This window comes from Amblyraja radiata, chromosome 33, assembly GCF_010909765.2.
Source record: "Amblyraja radiata isolate CabotCenter1 chromosome 33, sAmbRad1.1.pri, whole genome shotgun sequence".
NCBI lineage: Eukaryota > Metazoa > Chordata > Chondrichthyes > Rajiformes > Rajidae > Amblyraja > Amblyraja radiata.
Genome location: NC_045988.1, coordinates 20243193 through 20263922, shown reverse-complemented (window position 1 = coordinate 20263922; position 20730 = coordinate 20243193). Strand labels below are relative to the sequence as shown.

The 20730-nt window shown below is 44.9% G+C and overlaps 1 protein-coding gene across 10 annotated transcripts in view; it reads right to left on the bottom strand.

Moving 5' to 3' along the window:
• The window catches only part of robo3 (roundabout guidance receptor 3), a 503574-nt gene that overhangs the window by 127807 nt on the left and 355037 nt on the right, over positions 1-20730 (bottom strand). For 9 of the 10 annotated variants that reach the window (XM_033049834.1, XM_033049836.1, XM_033049837.1 and 6 more), the window contains exon 7: positions 18150-18161. The exons of the other annotated variant lie outside the window; for it this stretch is intronic. In XM_033049834.1, the coding sequence (XP_032905725.1) occupies positions 18150-18161 (12 nt within the window). The remainder of the gene's footprint in view (positions 1-18149; positions 18162-20730) is intronic. 10 annotated transcript variants of the gene reach the window in all.

The window sequence follows — 20730 nt, the reverse complement described above, 5'->3', positions numbered from 1 at the left end:
TTCAAATACTCTCGCTGAATCTTTCTTGTCTACCTGTGTGTGCAAACGATGCCTTTGTTTTAATTTTTAAATCATAAGACCTCAGACATTAGGCAGTCTAGGACTTTATTCCTTGGAGTGCAAGAGGCTGAGGGCTGATCTGATGGAGGTGTATAAAATCATGAGGGGAACAGATAGGGAGAATGCGCAAGTCTTTTTACCCAGAGTAGGGGAAACGAGAACTAGAAGACTAGAAGTGGGTTGCAAATGCCCTATGAATGTTGACACAAGATGCTGGAGTAACTCAGCGAGTCAGGCAGCATCACCGGAGAAAAGGAATGGGCCATGTTTTTGGTTGAGATTCTTCTTCAGAGGGATGTCAGGGGAGGGGGTGGGACAAAGATAGAATGTAGGCGGAGACAGTAAGACTAGTGGGAGAACTGGGAAGGGGAAGGGGATGGAGAGAGAAAGCAAGGGCTATCTGAAGACTATCCCACCAGTCTCACTGTCTCCGCCTACATTCTATCTTTGTCCCTTTCTATTCTTCAGTCTGAGGACTCAATCAGACTCAGTCCGATGAACGGCTTCGATCCGAAACGTCCCCTATTCAGGATTCAGATTAGTTACGGATATGGGTGGAGAAATGACAGATGGAGTTTAGTTTGAGCAAGTGTGAAGTGCTGCACTTGTGTGGTCAAATGTAAGGGGAGAGTATGCAGTCAATGGCAAGACCATTAATAGTGTCAATGTACAGAGGTAACTTGTGGTCCAAGTCTGTAGATCTCTGAAAGTGACAACACAAGAAGATTTCTAATGGCCTGTCCCACTGCGGCGACCTAATTTGCGAGTTTAGAAGAGTTTGCCCTCGACTCATACTCGCAGCATGGTCGACACGAGGTCCTGGGAGGTCTTTGTAACTCTCTTGTTTTTTTCAACATGCTGAAAAATGCCCCCGAGTAAAAAAAGGTCGCCATGGAAAAAATCGATATTTTTTTATCGTAGATTTAGTCGAGGTAGGTCGTAGTAGGTCGTGATGCTCTCGTAGGTAGTCGAAGGTAATCGAAGATAGTTGAAGGTAAAGCTCGTTGAGAAAAAAAAGGTAAGTAAACCGACCGGTAATGTTAAATGGCCGCTAAACTTTATTAAAAGTTGTCTGGCTTCTTAAAAGTGTCTCCATTCCTTCTCCCCTTCCCTCCCCCCCCCCCCCCTCCACGCTCTCTAGAGGACTTACTGTTACTGTGCCAGCCGTCTTTTACCTTCCTGTTCATTGCGGGTGTGAATTTCAGACAGCGCTCCCCCGCTTTCCCTGGCCCCCGCTTTGCGATGTGTGTGTGTGTGTTTGTGTGCAGATGGTCGATCCGGCTCGCGGTTTCATTGCTGATGGTTGATCCAGCTCGAGGTTTTTCAGGCGAGTGCCCTCGACCTTGTAGGTCGAAGACAGTCGCTGAAAAGTTGCGTCAGTGGGACAGGCCGTAAAGTGGTAAAGAAGGCATCGTATGCTTGCCTTCATCAGTCAGAGCATTATAACTGTTAGGAAGTCATGTTGCAGCTTTGTAAAACATTTCATCCATATCCCTCCATTCCCTGCATAACCATCTGCCTATCTAAAAGCATCTTACATGCCACTATCATATCTGCTTCCACCAACACCCGACAGTGTGTTCCAGGCATTTGCCTCTCTCTCTGTAGGGATATGGATCACATGAAGGCAGAGGAGTTTACATTAACTTGGCATTGTGTTTGGTGCAGACATTGTGGGCCAAAGGACCTGTTCCTGTGCTGTACTGTTCCATATTCTATGTGTGCCTGACACCAGTACTGAAACAAACCCTGTCCAAGATCTGGCCAGGGAGGAGGTCAGCAGGAGGACAGCAGAAAGATTCAAGAATGCACTCAAAGCCTTTTTGACAAAATGCAGCTTGCTCCCAAACTCCTGAGAATCTCTGAACCATGTTCACTCAAGGCGGGAAGAAAGGTTTGGGATGATATTCAGAACATCGAAGCCATATATATGGACCTTTGCCTGTGTAAGTGGCAGAGAAGCAACCAACTTCATATACTACCTCCCTCTACCCACCATAACTCTGTCAACCATATCCTGCCGCATCTGTCTGTGGCTATCTTATCGGTCATTCAGAACCCTGGGTGGCATGCGTGGAGCAGCGGTAGAGTTGCTGCCTTACAGCGCCAGTGACCCAGGTTCGATCCTGTCTACGGGTGCTTGTCTGTATGGAGTGTGTGGGTTTTCTTTGGGATCTCCGGTTTCCGCCCACACTCCCAACGATGTACAGGTTTGTCGGTTAACTGGCTTAGTGTAATTGTAAATTGTCCCGAGTGTGTGTAGGATAGTGAGACTGCGGGGCGATCGCTGGTCGGCGCAGACACGGTGGGCCGAAGGGCCTGTTTTTCAGCGCTGTAACTCGAAACTAAACTGAATTAAACCCATAAAATTGGAGAGGAGGTGAGCCATGTTGAGAGACTGCCTCAGAAGAAGAAGCTGCAAACGCACCCAAGGGTAACCACAAGGTCAAGCGGGAGCAGGAGTCGGGCATGGCACACAGCTGAAATGCACAGTGCTAGCTAGGACTAGCCTGGAACAAATGGAGTAAGATTCCAACAAGCCATTTATATTTTTGCACAGCAGTGTTTATACCTCAGGGCAAATCCTGCAGTGAATATACTTTAAATGCCGCCTACATTTAACAGTTTGCATCTCATTGACCTTCCAGTTAGCAGCAGACATAACCGTGTGGATGAAAAGATTGACTGTTAGAGCGACCATCCATTTTGGAAGTTCAAAGTGGGTTAGTTTGAGATTCTGTCAACCGTTCCTCAACTGATGGCTGCTCCACGACATCGGGGTTCACATTCTATTTCCCTCCCCAGTTAATCGTTCGCTCGAGAATGTGGCTGGTTGATGCAAAAAGGGAGCAGATTGTCAGACACTGCCCTGCCCTTGCCCACTGCTGTGTAAGGAGCACAGCGAACAATAAGTATCTGTCTGTGAGAGTTGAGAGGCAATGAGAGGAGAGGAGATATGTGCAGCGGTGTCAGGTGTGAGATTGTGAAGCTGATCGGCAGAGCCCTTGGGTTAATGAAGCTATAGATTTGAAGATAGTCCCTCCTTGAGTCTAGATCCTCTGGGCATTCAGAAATGCAGCTCCCACAACACAAAACAAATCCCTCTGTGAATGATGGTATCAAATTGCTGTGTGTGGTTACAAAGCACAATTAACATCCCTCCGTTACTTGGTGCCTGAAACCTAAATTAGTACCCGAGGACATAGCTGATAGTTTTCGAGGCAGATTCATTATGTCAAAGATGGTGGCAGGCAGATGGGAGTCCAAGACAATTATATCAGTTAACTAGAAATACGGCCTGTAAGCCTTCAGATGGGGAGATTCATGTACAATGTACAGTGGCCCTCAGCAACAAGGCCTCACATTCAATTCTGCGCTGATTCAAGCAGGGAAATATTAGCCTCATAAATGCCTAGGCTTGGACAAGAATATCAATATGGACCTGAAGAAGGGTCGCGACCCGAAACGTCTCCCATTCCTTCTCTCCAGAGATGCTGCCTGTCCTGCTGAGTTACTTCAGCATTTTGTGTCTATCTTCGGTGTAAACCAGCGTCTGTAGATCTTGCCTACACCAAGATATTTCTAACCGTCACCAACCTACCACAGACATTCCCTGTGTTTTTTCCAAGTCTCCCCTTTCTCTGCAACCTAAAACATGTTTAATGCCGATGTATTAATGAGCAACTGCGGATGCTGGTTTTGTTCCAAAGATTAGACACAAAATGCTGCAGTAATTCAGCGGGTCAGGCCGCATCTGTGGAGAACATGGATGGGTGACCATTTCAGGGTTGGAACTCTTCTTCACACTTAATGCCTTAATTCATTTTTGTTTCTGATGAGATGCCATCGACCAGAAACATTGATGAGTTTCTTTTCCTTCACGGATGTTGCTGACCTGAACAATATTTCTGCTTTTATTTCAGATTTCCAACACCTGTGTTTTGTTTTTGCTTTTCCATTTCTAATTGTATCCATTTCAAAAATGTCTTAAAGTTTCGTCCCCCTGCTGAGGTGGTTGAGGAATGATGACAGACTGTATCCTGACTGATTGAAATCTATATGAGGCAGACTTTCATTTGCAGCCTTCTCACATTCCTTCATGTGCAGCAGAGCTGAGGCTAATACTTGCAGTTGTAGCCTGCTGGCTTGTTCCTTAGGGCTTAGTATTTTCAGCACAAGGTGCAACTCTGTAGTTTAGTTTAGTTTAGAGATACAGAACAGAAACAGGCCCTTCAGCCAACCGAGTCCGCGCCGACCAGCAATCCCCGCACACTAACACTATCCTACACACATCAGGGACAATTTACATTTATACCAAGCCAATTAGCCTACAAACCTGTATGTCTTTGGAGTGTGGGAGGAAACCAGAACACCCGGCGAAAACCCACGCAGGTCGGTCATGGTGGCGTAGCAGCAGAGTTGCTGCCTTACAGTGAATGGAGCGCCGGAGACCCAGGTTCGATCCCGACTACGGGTGCAGTCTGTATGGAGTTTGTACGTCCTGTGTGGGTTTTCTCCGAGATCTTCGGATTCCTCCCACATTCCAAAGACGTACATATTTGTAGGTTAATTGGCTTGGTAAATGTAAAAAAGAATTGTCCCTAGTTGGTGTAGGATAGTGTTAATATGTGTGGATCGCTGGTCAGCGCGGACCCGGTGAGCTGAAGGGCCTGTTTCCGCGCTGTATCTCTAAACTAAACTAAACTAAGGTCACGGGGAGAAAGTATAAACTCCATACAGACAGCATCCATAGTCAGGATCAAACCAGGGTCTCTGGCACTGTGAGGCAGCAACTCTACCACTGTGCCACCCCAAGCAACAGTATGGTAAATGCTAATTGTGTGTCTGTACTTTCAAACTCTCACTCTGCAAAAGCAATTATACCGGGACCAAGAGGGAGAAGAGTCTGAAACATTCTGCCAGTGACTTGAATGAATTATATTGTGTTCATATTTAATCTCCCATCTGTGCTGAATCTCACATGCTTGCCCACCCAAGATAAACTTTGCATTAAGAGTGCTGAAGGTGGAAAAGTTACCTGTCCCTTTCAAAAGTTGAAATGGGAGATTTATCTACTTTTGTAACGAGCCCTTGCAGACAAATATATGGAACTATCAAAGCGGTTACACAATCCACCAAATTAAAATCCCTACATTTTTATTCCTTATTAATTTATTCCTGAATTAAATAACAGACATCGTTAGTTGTATTTCTTCAAAAGTTCATTTGCAGGCATTGTTATAAAAGAAAACCTGCATTTGTAATGTATTTCAAACCCTTAATGTGTCCAAAGCGCTTCACCCATCAATAGACAGTTTTGTAGCAAAAACAAACATACTGCAGAAGTGGGAAATCTAATATTACGCAGATGGGGCAGAATATCTGGTCAGAAACAACATGTTTTTCAGCTCTATGTCAACCAGAACATCTATTTCTCTCTCTTTAGATGCTACCTGACCTGCCTTTATTTCTGAAAATGGAGTCAGAAAAATGCCATTTAATCTGGCGCAGATGCCCAATTCTGGGGCATCCCCACCCTGTCCCAGAGACAAACTGACTCCAGCAGTGCAAGCCCAACAGTTTAATCATTGTTCGCCACACAATGCTGGAGTAACTCAGCGGGTCAGGCAGCATCTCTGCAGAAAAGGAAAAGGTAAAGTTTCAGATCGGAACCCTAATTGTCACCTCTTTGTTTTCTCCAGAGATGCTGCCTGACCTCGCTGAGTTACCCCAGCATTTTGTGTCGACGGTATAAACCAGCATCTGCAGTTCCTTTTTTGCACAGTTTCATCTTTGTTGCTGATGAACTCAGATTTGAGCCATCAGTCCAGGTGAGAATACCCCAGGCATTGACAAAGCTTTGCCAACAGCTGATGACAATCCTGTGATTTCAAGCCTTATCTTCCCCAAGAGACATTCACACAATATAAGAGTGCTTCTAACAAACTTTACAAATAATAATGCGGCACTGTCAGTGTGATGAGGGGTCAGCAGTCAATATGCCCACCTGACTCCCATACCCCTTAATATGTTAAGACTACCTCCCGAACTGATAAGGTGTTAATGAGAAGCCAATTTGGAAGATTACAATCACTGGTCATCAATATTCCTCGCTGTCTTGCAGCCATCTCCACTTCAAAGGAGCAAGAAAAATGAGTTGGAACGACAAAAAAAAAAAAACCCTCCAGTTTCTGGTCAAAGATGAATACAGTATGATAAGGAAGATTAGAATACGGGCGACAGGAAATTAAGGTGACGCGTGGAGGAATGCCCTTTGAATTCAGACAGGGCTGTCAGATCAGATTGAATCTTTTAGGATGAATATTCTGGCAGACCTTGAGCAACCGACTGAGCTGAGAAAGGTCAGGATTTTGCTGCTTACAAGTACTGTTGTTTAGTTCCCTTATTCATTGGGGCCTCCTTTCAATTTTTCCCTATTGTCCCCAATGCAGTTTAGTTTAGTTTTAGCTAAGGTTATATGCGTGGAAGCAGGCACTTTGGCCCACCGAGTCGGCACCGACCAGCGATCCCCGAACACTTACACTGTCTTACACGCCAGGCACAATTTACAATCTTTACTGAGGCCAATTAACCTACAAACCTGAAGGTCTTTTGAATGTGGGAGGAATCTGGGGGAAACCTACGCAATCACGGAGAGAACGTACAATTGCCGTTCAGACAACACCCGTAGTCCAGATTGAACCCGGGTCCCTTGTGTCGTAAAGCAGTAACTCTACCGCTGCACTACTGTGTCGCTCTGCACACTGTGCCACCGTTATGCATCCCATTTCTGGTCGCGGGACAGGCGTCCAGCCATCTACAAAATTCCTGAAGTGTTCTCTCTGTCTGGTGTCCTGGGTCACCCCGGGTTTATCCTGGTTAAATCCAGAGGGTGCTGACTGTGCCCTGTGCAAAAGCATGCTTTCTGTTCCGAATAAAAAGATGTAGCCAGATCTTGAGGGCCTGGGCTATAGAGAGTTGGGCAGGTTAGGACTTTACCCCTTGGAGTGCAGGAGGCTGAGGGATGATCTTACCGAGGTGCATAAGATCATGAGTAGAATAGATAGGGTGAATGCAGAGTATTTTACCCAGAGTAAGGGAATCAAGAACCACAGGATATAGGTTTAAGGTGAGAGGGGAAAGATGAGGGGTAACTTTTTCCACACAGAGGGTGATGGGTATGTGGAATGAGCCACCAAAAGAGGTAGTTGAGGCAAGTACTATAACAATAGTTAAAAGACATTTGGACAGGTACATGGATAGGAAAGGTTCAGAGGTATAGGACTAGTGTAGATGGGGCATCTTGGTTGGCATGGGCAACTTGGGCAAAGGGCCTGTTTCTGTACTGTATGACTATAATGGGCCTCAATGTGTGCCAGCCAATGACTCCTTCCTCATGGGCCTCTGTTCCCTCCCCTGTGGTTTACAACACGGAAGAGAGAGATGAGCTAGAGGTCAGGTACCAACCAAATAAATGTGAGGTTATCCATTTTGGTGGCAAAAACAGGAAAGCAGACTATTATCTAAATGGTGGCCGACTAGGAAAAGGGGAGATGCAGCGAGACCTGGGTGTCATGGTACACCAGTCATTGAAAGTGGGCATGCAGGTGCAGCAGGCAGCGAAGAAAGCGAATGGTATGTTAGCTTTCATAGCAAAAGGATTTGCGTATAGGAGCAGGGAGGTTCTACTGCAGTTGTACAGGGTCTTGGTGAGACCACACCTGGAGTATTGCGTACAGTTTTGGTCTCCAAATCTGAGGAAGGACATTATTGCCATAGAGGGAGTGCAGAGAAGGTTCACCAGACTGATTTCTGGGATGTCAGGACTGTCTTATGAAGAAAGACTGGATAGACTTGGTTTATACGCTCTAGAATTTAGGAGATTGAGAGGGGATCTTATAAAAACTTACAAAATTCTTAAGGGGTTGGACAGGCTAGATGCAGGAAGATTGCTCCCGATGTTGGGGAAGTCCAGGACAAGGGGTCACAGCTTAAGGATAAGGGGGAAATCCTTTAAAACCGAGATGAGAAGAACTTTTTTCACACAGAGAGTGGTGAATCTCTGGAACTCCCTGCCACAGAGGGTAGTCGAGGCCAGTTCATTGGCTATATTTAAGAGGGAGTTAGATGTGGCCCTTGTGGCTAAGGGGATCAGAGGGTATGGAGAGAAGGCAGGTACGGGATACTGAGTTGGATGATCAGCCATGATCATATTGAATGGCGGTGCAGGCTCGAAGGGCCGAATGGCCTACTCCTGCACCTAATTTCTATGTTTCTATGTTTCTCCACGCCTTCCATTCCTCTGCTGAACTCAGTGTCTCACATCCAGTGCCTCAGCTTTACATTGCTGGTACATATGACAGGACCGCAATCAATCTCTAAACTTGATCAAAAAGCTGTGCAGGTTTCGCTTCTCTTTTGTTGTATCTTTTGTTTATAATTAACTGCTAGTATGCAGGCCATAAGAACTAAGAGCAACAGTGGGTCATCTGTCCATTAGAACATATCTGCATCAAGATTGTGGACAATTTTGAATCTCTTCTCCACTATCCCCATAACTGCCTTATTATCTGGAAATCCCTGGTATAAATGACCACAGACTGAGACTCCACAGGCTTCCAGCAGTGAGAATTACAATGATTCACCAACATCTCAATCCGAAACAGACAAACCCTTATCCTGCTTCGGTGACCCCTGGTTCAGGTTCTTGACCCTTCAGTCAGGGCAAATATCCCCCCTGCGAAGCTCCATAAGAATTTTACAGTACTGCCTGGACTTCATGTGGTACCGGGGAAGAGCTTCAGTGTTAACCCTTCGTGCCTTCTGAAGAGCACAGAAAAAAGGTTATACCGCCACCACTTGAGACAGCGGAACGTGGTGAGAAGATTGTGTGGCACAGTGGTGCAGTGGTAGAGTTGCTGCCTCACAGTGTCAGAGTCAGGGTATGATCCTTACTACGGGTGCTATCTAAACACAGTTTGTACATTCTCCTCGTGACCGTGCGGGGTTTCTCTGGGTGCTCTTTGAAGTCGTACAGGTTTGTAGATTAATTGGCTTCTGTAAATTATAAATGGTCACAAGTGTGTAGAATAGTGTGCTAGTGTATGGGGTGACTGCTGGTCGATACAGACTTGGTGGGCCATGGAGCCTGTTTCCACGCAGTATCTCTAAAGTTTAAAGTCAACAAACAAAAGATGGTACAGCCCACAAGGTCCATTCCAGCACCCAGCAACGCAAGCTGTTCTATTCCTTGTCTTTTCATTCCTCTGTGGCCCTGCAATCTACTCTCTCTCACAGGCCCATCAACTCCCCTTTGGATTCTTTTGCCACACAGGCATAACTTTACAGCAGCCAATGAACCCGCCAGCATGTCCCTGGGATATTGGAGGAAACTGCAGTGGACTGGGGAAATCCACACAGAGAGAACATTCAAACTCCAAACAGACAAAACACAAGGTTGGGCAAGAAGCAGCTCACTGGAGCTGTGAGACAGCAGCACCAAATGCTATGCGCTCAACGTGTCTGCCTTAGTTCAGCTGTAACATGTTTGGTTCATGAATTAGATCCTAACCCAATCCTAGAAACTTGGCTTAATGCGACACTTTGGTGGAGCACTGCAATTTCAAGGATTTGAGTTTTCACATGCAATATTACACCACGTTCTTCCATCCCTCTCAAGCATTCAAGCTCCCATAAAAATAAAGAAAGGATTTTGCCAACCATTTATCATGTAGGCCATAAAAACGTGTTGTCATTTGCCTCACTTGTGTGGTGAGACCTTGCGCTGCACAAATTGTCTTTGAATTATGGGCACAAAATTCTGGAGCACCTCAAAGATATGCAAGCATGTTAGGGCATCCTGAGATGATATGAGGTGCCACATACACGTTTGTTCTTTCTCTCATCGACGAAGAATAGACCAGAGTGAGGCCTGACCAACATTCATCAAATACCCAGAACAAATCAAATTTAATGATTGGAACTCTGGCGGCGTCAAAGGTTATGAGGAGAGGGGTTGAACGGGGAAAATATATCAGGTGATCGAAGGCAGAGCAGACTCGAAGGGCCGAATGGCCTAATCCTGCTCCTATGTGTCTAATGGTCTAATGAAGGCAGAAAGAAAGACAGCTGAGGTCAAGGCACCGCAATGGTAATTTTCTGAGGAGAGGAAACCTGGGACCGACTATCCCTCTCTGGGATTAGTAAGAGCAACACTACAGTAGGAAGGACCACACTAGACTTCTGCCAGACTTTGAGTGAGCTTTTCCTGTGTGCTCTTTTGAACTGGTTCACTCATAAAAGGCCTTGCTGAGAATTCTTCCAGAAGGCTGCCAGCTGCTTCCTGGACAGATAATCCAGATATTAATCTCCAAATGTTAACAATGAACCTGAGTGAGTGCACATGTGGGACTAAGCTGGATGTTTTTTGCTGGCCTTCTAATTATTGCTCCGCCATTGCAGCTAACGGCATCATGAGATGCGTGGGTCTTGGCAGGGAATCACCAGATCTAAGACAGAAAAACAGAGGCAGATGAATAGGGAGCCACAAATAGCAGTGGGTTTACTGAATGCTAAATTGAGGCAGAACAAGCTCTTATCCGAGGAATTCATTCAGTTAGCACTGTTTCTGTTTAAGGATTTCTCATCTGAAAATTGGTTAGCCATGTAGCTTCATGCCATGCCATTCATTGCCATTTAAATTCTTAAACTCTTGTACTCTTGAAATTTGACTCGATACTTCCAGTCACCTTAACACTGCCTTTACCAATTTCTTTGTCAACCAAGCATGGGAAGAGTTCATGGGAATTGCTCCTTCAAAACAGTCCCAGCTAATTAGATCATGTTATCCCAAGGTGTGCATGTCATGGGTACTACCAGACCAACCAATACTATTGGAGACAACTGAGAATAGATTGGGTAGATGCACAGAATCTCTTGCCCAGAGTAGGGGAATCGAGGACCAGAGGACATAGGTTCCAGGTGAAGGGGAAAAGATTTAATAGGAATATGAAGCGTAACTTTTTCACACAAAAGGAGGTGGGTGGGTGGATGGAACAAGCTGCCAGAGGAGGTAGTTGAGGCTGGGACTCCCCCAATGTTTAAGAAACATTTAGACAGGCACGTGGATAGGACAAGTTTGGAGGGATATGGACCAAGCACAAGCAGGTGAGACTAGTGTAGCAGGGACATTGTTGGCCGGTGTGGGCAAGTTGGGCCGAAGGGCCTGTTTCCACACTGTATCACTCTATGCCTCTCTCTGACTCCATCACTGCCTGGAGATTACTCTCAGTGATTCAATGATTCAATAATGCTCCTGAGGAGACAGTAAGTCTTCTTGGCAAGCCACTGGACTTTATAGTCTGTAGCCAAGGAGAAGTGTAAAGCAGAGGCATGTTCTTCACATCAGAGCTCTGCTGCAGAGGACCCAGAGGTGGACTCAGATAAGAAGGCCGACAGAAAACTAATGGGCATGCAGAATAAAATATCGACACAAAATGCTGGAGTAACAGCAGGTCAGGGAGTATCTCTGGAGGAAAATGATACGCAACGTTTCGGGTCGGGACTCTTCTTCAGACTAAAAGTAGGGGGAGGGGGTGTGAAGAGCTGCCTCCTACTTTCAGTTACTCTTCACCCCCCCACTCCTCTACTTTTACTTTGAAGAAGGTTCTACTATCCTCTTCCTGCAGAGTTGTTGCCTGACCCACTGAGTCACTCCATCACCTTCTGTCTTTCTTTGGTATAAACCAGCATCAGCAATCCTTTGTTCCTACGTGTGAAATGAAGTGACTGGTGAATGAACAAGCTTGCCTGAAGGCCTGCGTGAGAGAGCAGGGAGTTCACCACCAATTTGAGGTGGAGGCTGCAGATTGTGGGAAACGCTAACGTCATATTTTCAGATGCATATACCTGAGTATACCAGTGGTGTGGGACACAAAATGCTGGAGTAACTCAGCGGGTCAGGCAGCATCTCCGGAGAAAAGAAACAAGTAACGTTTCAGGTTGGAAACCTTTTTCAGACCCAAAATGCCACGTATTATTTTTCTCTGGAGATGCTGCCTGGCTCGCTGAGTTATTCCGCCATTTTGTGTCTGTCCTCGGTATAAAGCAGCATCTGAAGTTTCTTCCCACACAAACCAGTGGTGTGTGTTGTGTCAGGCTGTGAGCCGCAGTATGGCATTCATTTAGGCGTATTGTTCTGATGTGTTACGCACCAGTCTTGGGTCCATAGGCTCAGCAGTCGGGCAAGTAATTATCCATTTATTTGTCATGGAGTTTCCAGTGAAAATGAAGCAGGGAATTAGTGCAGAATGAAAGCATCAAGATCGCAGCCTCGATACAAGGCTTTAATTTGCACCAAGTTGCGAAATATATCACACAGGAGATGGACAGAGAGGGAATGAAGTCTTTTGGCTGTGGTAAATCTCTAAGTGAAACCTGAGGTATCTCGTGTAATGTGGGTGTAATCAGTGACACCCTGCACTATGCGACACCCATAGTCCCGACAACCTTGGTCCCTCTGCTGCTGTCTCTCAAGAGCTTTGCTCTCTTGGAATTGAGAGAATCCATGGTCTTCCTTAGGGATGGCAAACTGCAACATGGTTGATGCTATCTCCAGCTCCAGCTTAAAATGCCTCAAATTCCATAGACATTACAACCCAGCAGTATGAACGTTGATTTCTCTAATTTCAAGTAATCCCTGCATTCCCTTTCTTCCCCCCTACCCCCTCCTCCACTCCGGTCACCCTACTACTCCACGAGTAGAAAAGGTCATGAATTAGGTTGTGAAAGTGGGAGAGACCCTTCAGCGGGTGAGGCAGCATCTTTGGAGTTAAGGAATAGGTGACGTTTCGGGTCGAGACCCTTCTTCAGTCTGAAGAAGGGTCTCGACCCAAAACATCACTTATTCCTTTGCTCCATAGATGCTGCCACACCTGCTGAGTTTCTCCAGCATTTTTATCTACCTCAGACTATCTTTGATCGGTCTTTGCTGGCTTTACATTGCACTAAACGTCATTCCCTTATCATGTATCATGTGCACTGTAATAGCTCGATTGGAGTCATGTATTGTCTTTCCACTGACTGGTTAGCACACAACAAAAGCTTTTCGCTGTACCTCGGTACACGTGATATTAAACTAAACTTTTTTCATTTAAATTCATTATGGTAGACTGTGTGGGAAGGAACTGCAGATACTGGTTTAACACTGAAGATAGGCACAAAAAACTGGAGTAACTCAGCGGATCAGGCAGGCAGGCAGCCACTGTGTAGAGATGGTGTTGGGTGATGCTCTTCCTGCATAGCACAAGGTGCAGAGATGCAGATATCCAGGAGAGGTGCATTTACGATATGGTACGATAGAACTTTATTCATCCCGGGAGGGAAATTGGTCTACCAACAGTCATAAACACAACAAGCTACACAAAACATGAATTTAAAGTGATAAGTGTAAAGTCCAGGATTGGGGATGTGCATAGATTGGGGAGGGGGGGGGGGGGAGGGGAAGGGAAGTCAGTCTACCCCACGACAGAAGGGGGAGGAGTTGCACAGTTTGATTGCCATAGGGACAATGCCTGTGGTGTTCTGTGCTGCATCTTTGTAGAACCTGTCTGTTGCCGAAGGTGCTCCTCAGGGTTGACCAGCGTGTCATGGAGGGGGTGAGCTGTGTTGTCTCTATTTATGTCCTGCCGGCAGCCGCACTACTTGTGACCTGTGGTAGTCCCTGGGTCAGTCAGGTTGCACTCTGGCACTGGCCATGTGGGGTGGGGTGGAGTGGGTTTGCCAGTGCAAGGAGTTTGAGAATCACTGTTCCTTGCCCTGATAATTTGACTGTAATGGAGCAATTTTCCACATGAGTCAACCAGGCCCATTCACCACCTTTAATGCACCGATAACGTAAAACTCTGTGGTTATTTTTTTTTCACAAACGTATAGAAGTACTCTGAAGATCATTAGTCAGGATTAAAGAACTTGCAGATGGTTTGAATGCTCCTATTAGGCACTGCTATTTGGAACCAACTTGGGATGAAATATAGTTGAATGGTTTTAAATTAACTAATTATTGACTGTTTCCTTCTGCAGCATTAAAGCTTGACTGTAAATTTAAAAGTGAGCATAAGAGCTGATGAAAGGGTTCAATCTGAGTCAGATTCTCTCCTGCCTTCACTCTCCGCTCTGTGCCTTTTGCTTGAGAGGGTGAAGCAGTCAAGAGGCATTAATTCTTCAATGAAAACATGACCATGACTCTCCCTGCCTTTCCACCAGAAAGCCCATTTCCACAATGCAGCAATCCTTCATCCAGTCGAGAGGTTTTGCCTCCTTCGTAGAGAGACCCAGCTCACCCCCTCCTCCCCCCCTTATGAAAGTCTGAGCCATTAATTAGGTGCACTGAGATTATAGTGGACACCCACTATCAGATCCCTGCCACCTAACTTTGCAACCAGTTTGATCAAATTTACGATGATTATAAAAAGGAGATATGCCTTTTACACATAAAAGGTAGTGATCCTCGAAGGGAAGGATGTTGGAAACAAACCAGTGACTCTGTCACAGCCTGTAAAGAGGAATAAGACCGCAGAGAAAAAAAATATAGCCAAAACATTAAACCCACTGAGAATGTCTTGCTTTTTTCATTTTGTTTCTGGACCATGACTACTTGCAATTTTTATTAGTGCTACTGCCTTGATCCGTTCACTTTCAGGCTTCCAGTTATGAAACAAGCCGGTTAATAGGGCAAGCGTTCTTTGCTAACAGTAATGTCCAATGTGATTTGTATTTTAATGGCATGGCCCCTTTAAGCATTTAATCCAGTTTCCCCCAGCTGAGTACATTTCCGGCCCGACTTTTAGATGGTAGACTGATAACACACTAGTTTATTTTTGGATCCATCCCCAGCCAGTTTCCCAACAGGGACTAACTCATTAATATTTTGAGCATGCTCTTTTGACATGCAGTACGGTTCGCCAGCACTTCCTGTGTAGTCCTAGAGTCATAGTGATACAGTGTGGAAACAGGCCCTTCGGCCCAACTTGCCCACACCGGCCAACATGTCCCAGCTACACTAGTCCCGCCTGCCTGCATTTGGTCCATACCCCTCCAAACCTATCCTATCCATGTACCTATCTAACTGTTTCTTAAACGATGGGACAGTCCCTGCCTCAATAACCTCTTCTGGCAGCTTGTTCCATACACCCACCACCATTTGTGTGAAAAAGTTACCCCTCAGATTCCTATTAAATCTTCACCTTGAACCTATGTCCTCTGGTCCTAGATTCCCCTATTCTGGGCAAAAGACCCGATCTATTCCTCTCATGATTTTGTACACCTCTACAAGATCGCGCCTCATCCTCCTGCGCTCCATGGAATATAGACCCAGCCTACTCAACCTTTCCCTATAGCTCACACCCTCTAGTCCTGACAACATCCTCGTAAATATTTTCTAAACCCTTTCAAGCTTGACAATATCTTTCCTATAACATGGTGGCTAGAACTGTAAACAATTTCTAAATGGGGTCTCACCAACATCTTATACAACTGCAACATGACCTCCCAACTTCCATACTCAATACTCTGACTGATGAAGTCCAAAGTACCAAAAGCCTTTTTGATCATCTTATCCACCTGTGACTCGACCTTCAAGGAACCATGCACCTGTACTCCTAGATCCCTCTGCTCTACAAAACTACCCAGAGGCCTACCATTTACTGTGTACAGTAGGTCCTGTCCTTGTTCAACATCCCAAAATGTAACACCTCACACTTCTCTGTATTAAATTCCATCAACCATTCCAATGCTCACCTGGCCAATCAATCCAGATCCTGCTGCAATCTTTCACAACCATCTTCACTATCTGCAAAACCACTCACTTTTGTATCATCAGCAAACTTGCTAATCTTGCCCTGTATGTTCTCATCCAAATCATTGATGTAGATGACAAACAGCACTGAACCCTGAGGCACCCCACTAGTCACAGGCCTCCAGTCTGAGAAGCAACCTTTCACCATCACCCAGAGCTATCTCCTGGCCCCTTTTTGCCCTTCTGATCCCTTTTTCAATTCACTCCTTAGCTCCTGAAACTCCTCCAGGGATGCACTTGATCCCAGCTGCCTATACCTGTCCCATGTATCCTTGTTTTTGACCAACGTCTCAATTTCCCTCGTCAGCCAAGCTTCCTTACGTTTTCCAGCTTTGCCCTTCACACACATCTTGAGCTTTCATCAACACACTTTTAACAACATCCCACTTGGCCGATGTTCCTTTCCCCTCAAATAACCTGCTCCAGTCAACTTGAGCTAGACCTTCTCTAATGCCCTCAAAGTTGGCCTTACCCCAGTTGAGCATTTTAAACACGTGGACCCACTCCATCCCGATCCATAACTATCTTAAACCCAATCGAACTGTAGTCACTGTTCCCAAAAGGCTCCTCCACAAACATTTCATTAACTTGCCTTTCCCAATTTCCCAATACTAGATACAGCGTTGCCCTCTCACATGTGGGGGCCTTTACATTCTGCTTAAGAAAAATCTCCTAAACACTTTTGAGGAATTGCACCCCATTTAAACCCTTCACAATATGTAGTAACAATAAGTTATTCACCAATCATTATGTTCTCCTGTCTGCTATTATATTCTTCCCTTGATCTCCTTCCACCGCTCAATTTTGTTTGTGCTATTGACAGTGACTGCTGCTCCCAGCCACTACCAGCCACAACAAAGAGTGGTTGGTGATGGAATGATGTTGCGGCAACTAAACCCAATCCTGTCCTACCAGGACAGTACAGAGGTGATGATCAACCCTGCAATGCACAGACTGGTAAAAAAGAGCTATTAACTAAAACCAGGGCCTGTTACAGAGTGTAGAAATGTTTTAAAGACTGCAGGCGCTGGTTTATACCAAAGATAGGCATAAAGTGCTGGTGTAACTCAGCGGATCAGGCAGCATTTCTGGAGAAAAAGGATGGGCGACGTTTCAGGTCAAGTTTGAAGAAGGGTCCCGACCCAAAATGTCACCCATCCTTTTTCCTCCAGAGACGCTGCCTGATCCTCTGAGGTACACCAGCACTTTATGTCTATCTAAGGCCTGTTACAGACCTGGCAATAGTTCTTGCTCTTTAAAGGTATTTCCTAAAAGAGACATCATCTGTTATTACACAGCAGGACTACCACACAAATAAACTCTTGATGTTACTTCATTGTCTGAATTGTCACAAAATCAGATTTGTGGCTGTTGATGCCAATCTCATACATGTCACACATCGTACAATTTCCCAACATCTTATCCACTATGTTCTCCACTCATGGGAAGTGAGGTACATGGAACTCCTGCAGTTGCATCAATCTCCCGGTATGTATCTCCTTCACTAATTTAATTTAGTCTAGTTTAGAGATACAGGCTCAGGGCGATTAGGAAACAGGCCCTTCGGCCCACTAAGTCCGCGCTGACCATCGATCCCCCTCAGACTAGCACTGTCCTACACACTAGGGTCAATTTACTTTTTTTTTTACCAAAGCCAATGATCCTACAGTAGGTCTTCAGAGTGTGGGTGGAAAACGGAGCACCCAGAGAAAACCAACCTGGTCGCAGGGAGAATGTACTAACTCCGCACAGACTGTACCCATAGTCAGGATCGAACCCGGGTCCCTGGCATTGTAAGGCAGTGACTCTACCGCTGTGCCACCGTGCCACCCCTGACTAGTGACAGAAAACTTTTCATGTCCTGGTCAAACTTTGCTTATTTACAAGGCAGCTTTGGTGATACTGATGTCATCTATGTACTTCACCATGCAGCGACAGACAACGTGGTATCAGCAAAGAGCGACTCAACACTGACAGCCTCTCCCAGTGAGTTAATGTTTCGCCTCATGTAAGTATGGATGAGGTTATGGAAAAATGACACGTCTTTCCCAAGGAATTGGATCTTGACCATTCTGTATATTCGCACGGAGCTTTCTTTCACCCGACAACAGCAAGCTTTGGCGGAAGAAGGCTCAGCTGAAAGTTTAAGGCTTGCTTCAATTGAAACCATTCCTCCACAAACCTCCACCTAACCCAGCATGCAGCAGATAGTAAATGAGGTGAAATGAATACTTACTGAATGGACCAACTGAAACAAAGAAAAAAAAATAAAACAAAACATGAGATGTTAAGGAAAATTCATGAATGAACTCATACACAATGGTAGCATCAATGTCAGTTTAAAAGTGAGAAACAGCAGGAAATGTTAACTTCAGCTATTGATAAGGGGGCAAATGATTTGTTGCAGTCATTAGCGGTTAGATCTGCCCAGATGACCAAACCAATTAAATCTCAGATTCTGCGGAATTTCATGCATCCCACGATATTTTGCCTTCGATTAATTCGGATGTGATAAGTGCCAAACGCTGCATCAAATCATCGGGCCCCGACACAGCATGGAGAGAAATGCAAAGTCATCATTACAATTTAATTGCCATCACTTTGCAGTGACTCACGGCCACATTCCACTTGCATTAAGACATGTCATCATTTTGTTTTACAAATACATAAAGAACATGTCAATGGTTGCACTTAGAATGTAATGAGTATCTTCTCAAGTCAGGCTGAGTGTAATTCACTCATGTCTTCTGCGCTCATGAGTAATTGAGTTGCTCCCATTATCTGTGGATATTTATTATATCCTTATTGCTGGCCATGACACATTATATTCATAGCGCTGCATAATATAACAATCAAATAAATTTATGCTTTTATAACTTTGCATGTGGAGCAATATTCACCATTCCAAGAGCTATAGGTGTGGTGTTAAAAAGGCAGCAAGTCACTCCTTCCCCCAGCTATCCATCTGACCACTTACCCCATCACTGGCCACAGTCTGCCATGTTCCCACATTTCTTTTACTAATTTGTCCCCTTCTCCATTCGAAGAGATTGACTTCTGTAAAGCCTTGGTTCTACTGGTGCCTGGTCAGCCAGCGGTCTTGATTTGTGTGCTTAGAAAGTGAGTTCAGAGTCCTGTCTTAAGGTCATCAGGAATAGGAGGAGAATTAGGCTATTCGGCCTATCGTTTACTCGGTCATTCAAACATGGCTGATCTATCTCTCCCTCTTAACCTCATTCTCCTGCCTTCTCCCCATAACCTCTGACACCTGTACTAATCAAGAATCTATCTATCTCTGCCTTAAAAAATATCCACTGACTAGAATTCCACAGATTCACCACCCTCTGACTGCAGAAATGTCTCCTCATCTCCTTCCTGAATGAGCATCCTTTAATTCTGAGGCTATGACCTCTGGTTCTAGACTCTCCCACTAATGGATACATCCTCTCTACATCCGCTCTATCCAAGCCTTTCACTATTCTGGTTGTTTCGATGAGGTTCCCCCCTCAACCATGATGTCTTAACAATGACTCACACTCTGCCCTTGCCTGCCCAGCCTAGATGTGGGATGTGGAGTTGGGATTGGCGAGAACATTCTGTACTAAACCCCTAACATTGTCGAAAGCTGAGAGTTAAAACACGGTACTAGCCGCTCTGAAATAGCTAAAATAGATTAGAAAACAAGGAAACGTCTCTGATAGAACGAGACCAGATGATCTAAGTGTCGCAGTTGTGGAACAGTTAAAATCAGATTCAGCTTCTTTGTGCAATGTGTTGCTCACGGTTAATTGTTGCTTTCCACAGATGCTGTCGACTATTTCCAGATCACCTGTTGACTATTTCCAGCATGTTATGTAACCAAAACCTTTCAATGCTGAAGATTACCATGGGGCGTCTTGGATAACTTTGGGGCAAAGTTATTAAGTATTTGAATCGGAATTTTAAACTATTGTTTGGAGAAATATTATTTTTTTTGTTTATGAACTAACTAGCTGAAATATTCTGAATTGTACACTTATGGAACATAAAGGGGGCGGCATCTGCTCTTTTTATTAATTGATATCAGTAGTTGAGTATTTCTCGAATTAGGATTAATCTGGACGAATATATTGTATGGAATGTGCATTTGCTTGATCTAGATACGTTAATACTTTCAATTTTGGCCTGGAGTTATTAGTTTGATGCTATAGGTCGACAATGATTTACACGGAACAGGTCCCAACCCAAAGATGGTCCAAAGTTCCCCACCAATTGGTTGTGCCTGAACATCTACATGCTTGTGTTTCTGCTAACTAGTCTTCCACAGAAGATATGGTACCTGTAAGATCCATGTAGACAACTCCCTTCTGATAAATATTCCCAAGGCATGGTGATCAACAGGGAATGTAAGGTCATGGGAATAATTCAGACTCCAGCCCAGAGATTAAGAGCTTCAATCTCACAATGATAAGAGCTGAAATTGGATTTGCCATGAGTAATTAATAAATGATCTTGAAAGCTGACGTTTCTTGAAAAAAAAACCCAGTTACCCTGAACACCAACCTCTTCAATGTGTCTGACACTTGTGCCTTTTCCTATGATATCGTTTTGATTCTTAATACCCTCTGAAATGGTCCAGAAAGCCATTCCATTGTGCAAAGATTTCCCTTGCAGGGGAGTTAGGGCTGGTGCATAAGGATCGACGTGAGATTCATCAATGCCACAGAATTTTAACAAAAGGAAAAATAATGAAAGCCAATCGACCTCCAGAGTCAAACTCTGGCCTTTGGTCGCCGGCCCTAATGGCCCTTTCTTTGACTCCATCAGTTTTTGTCTAG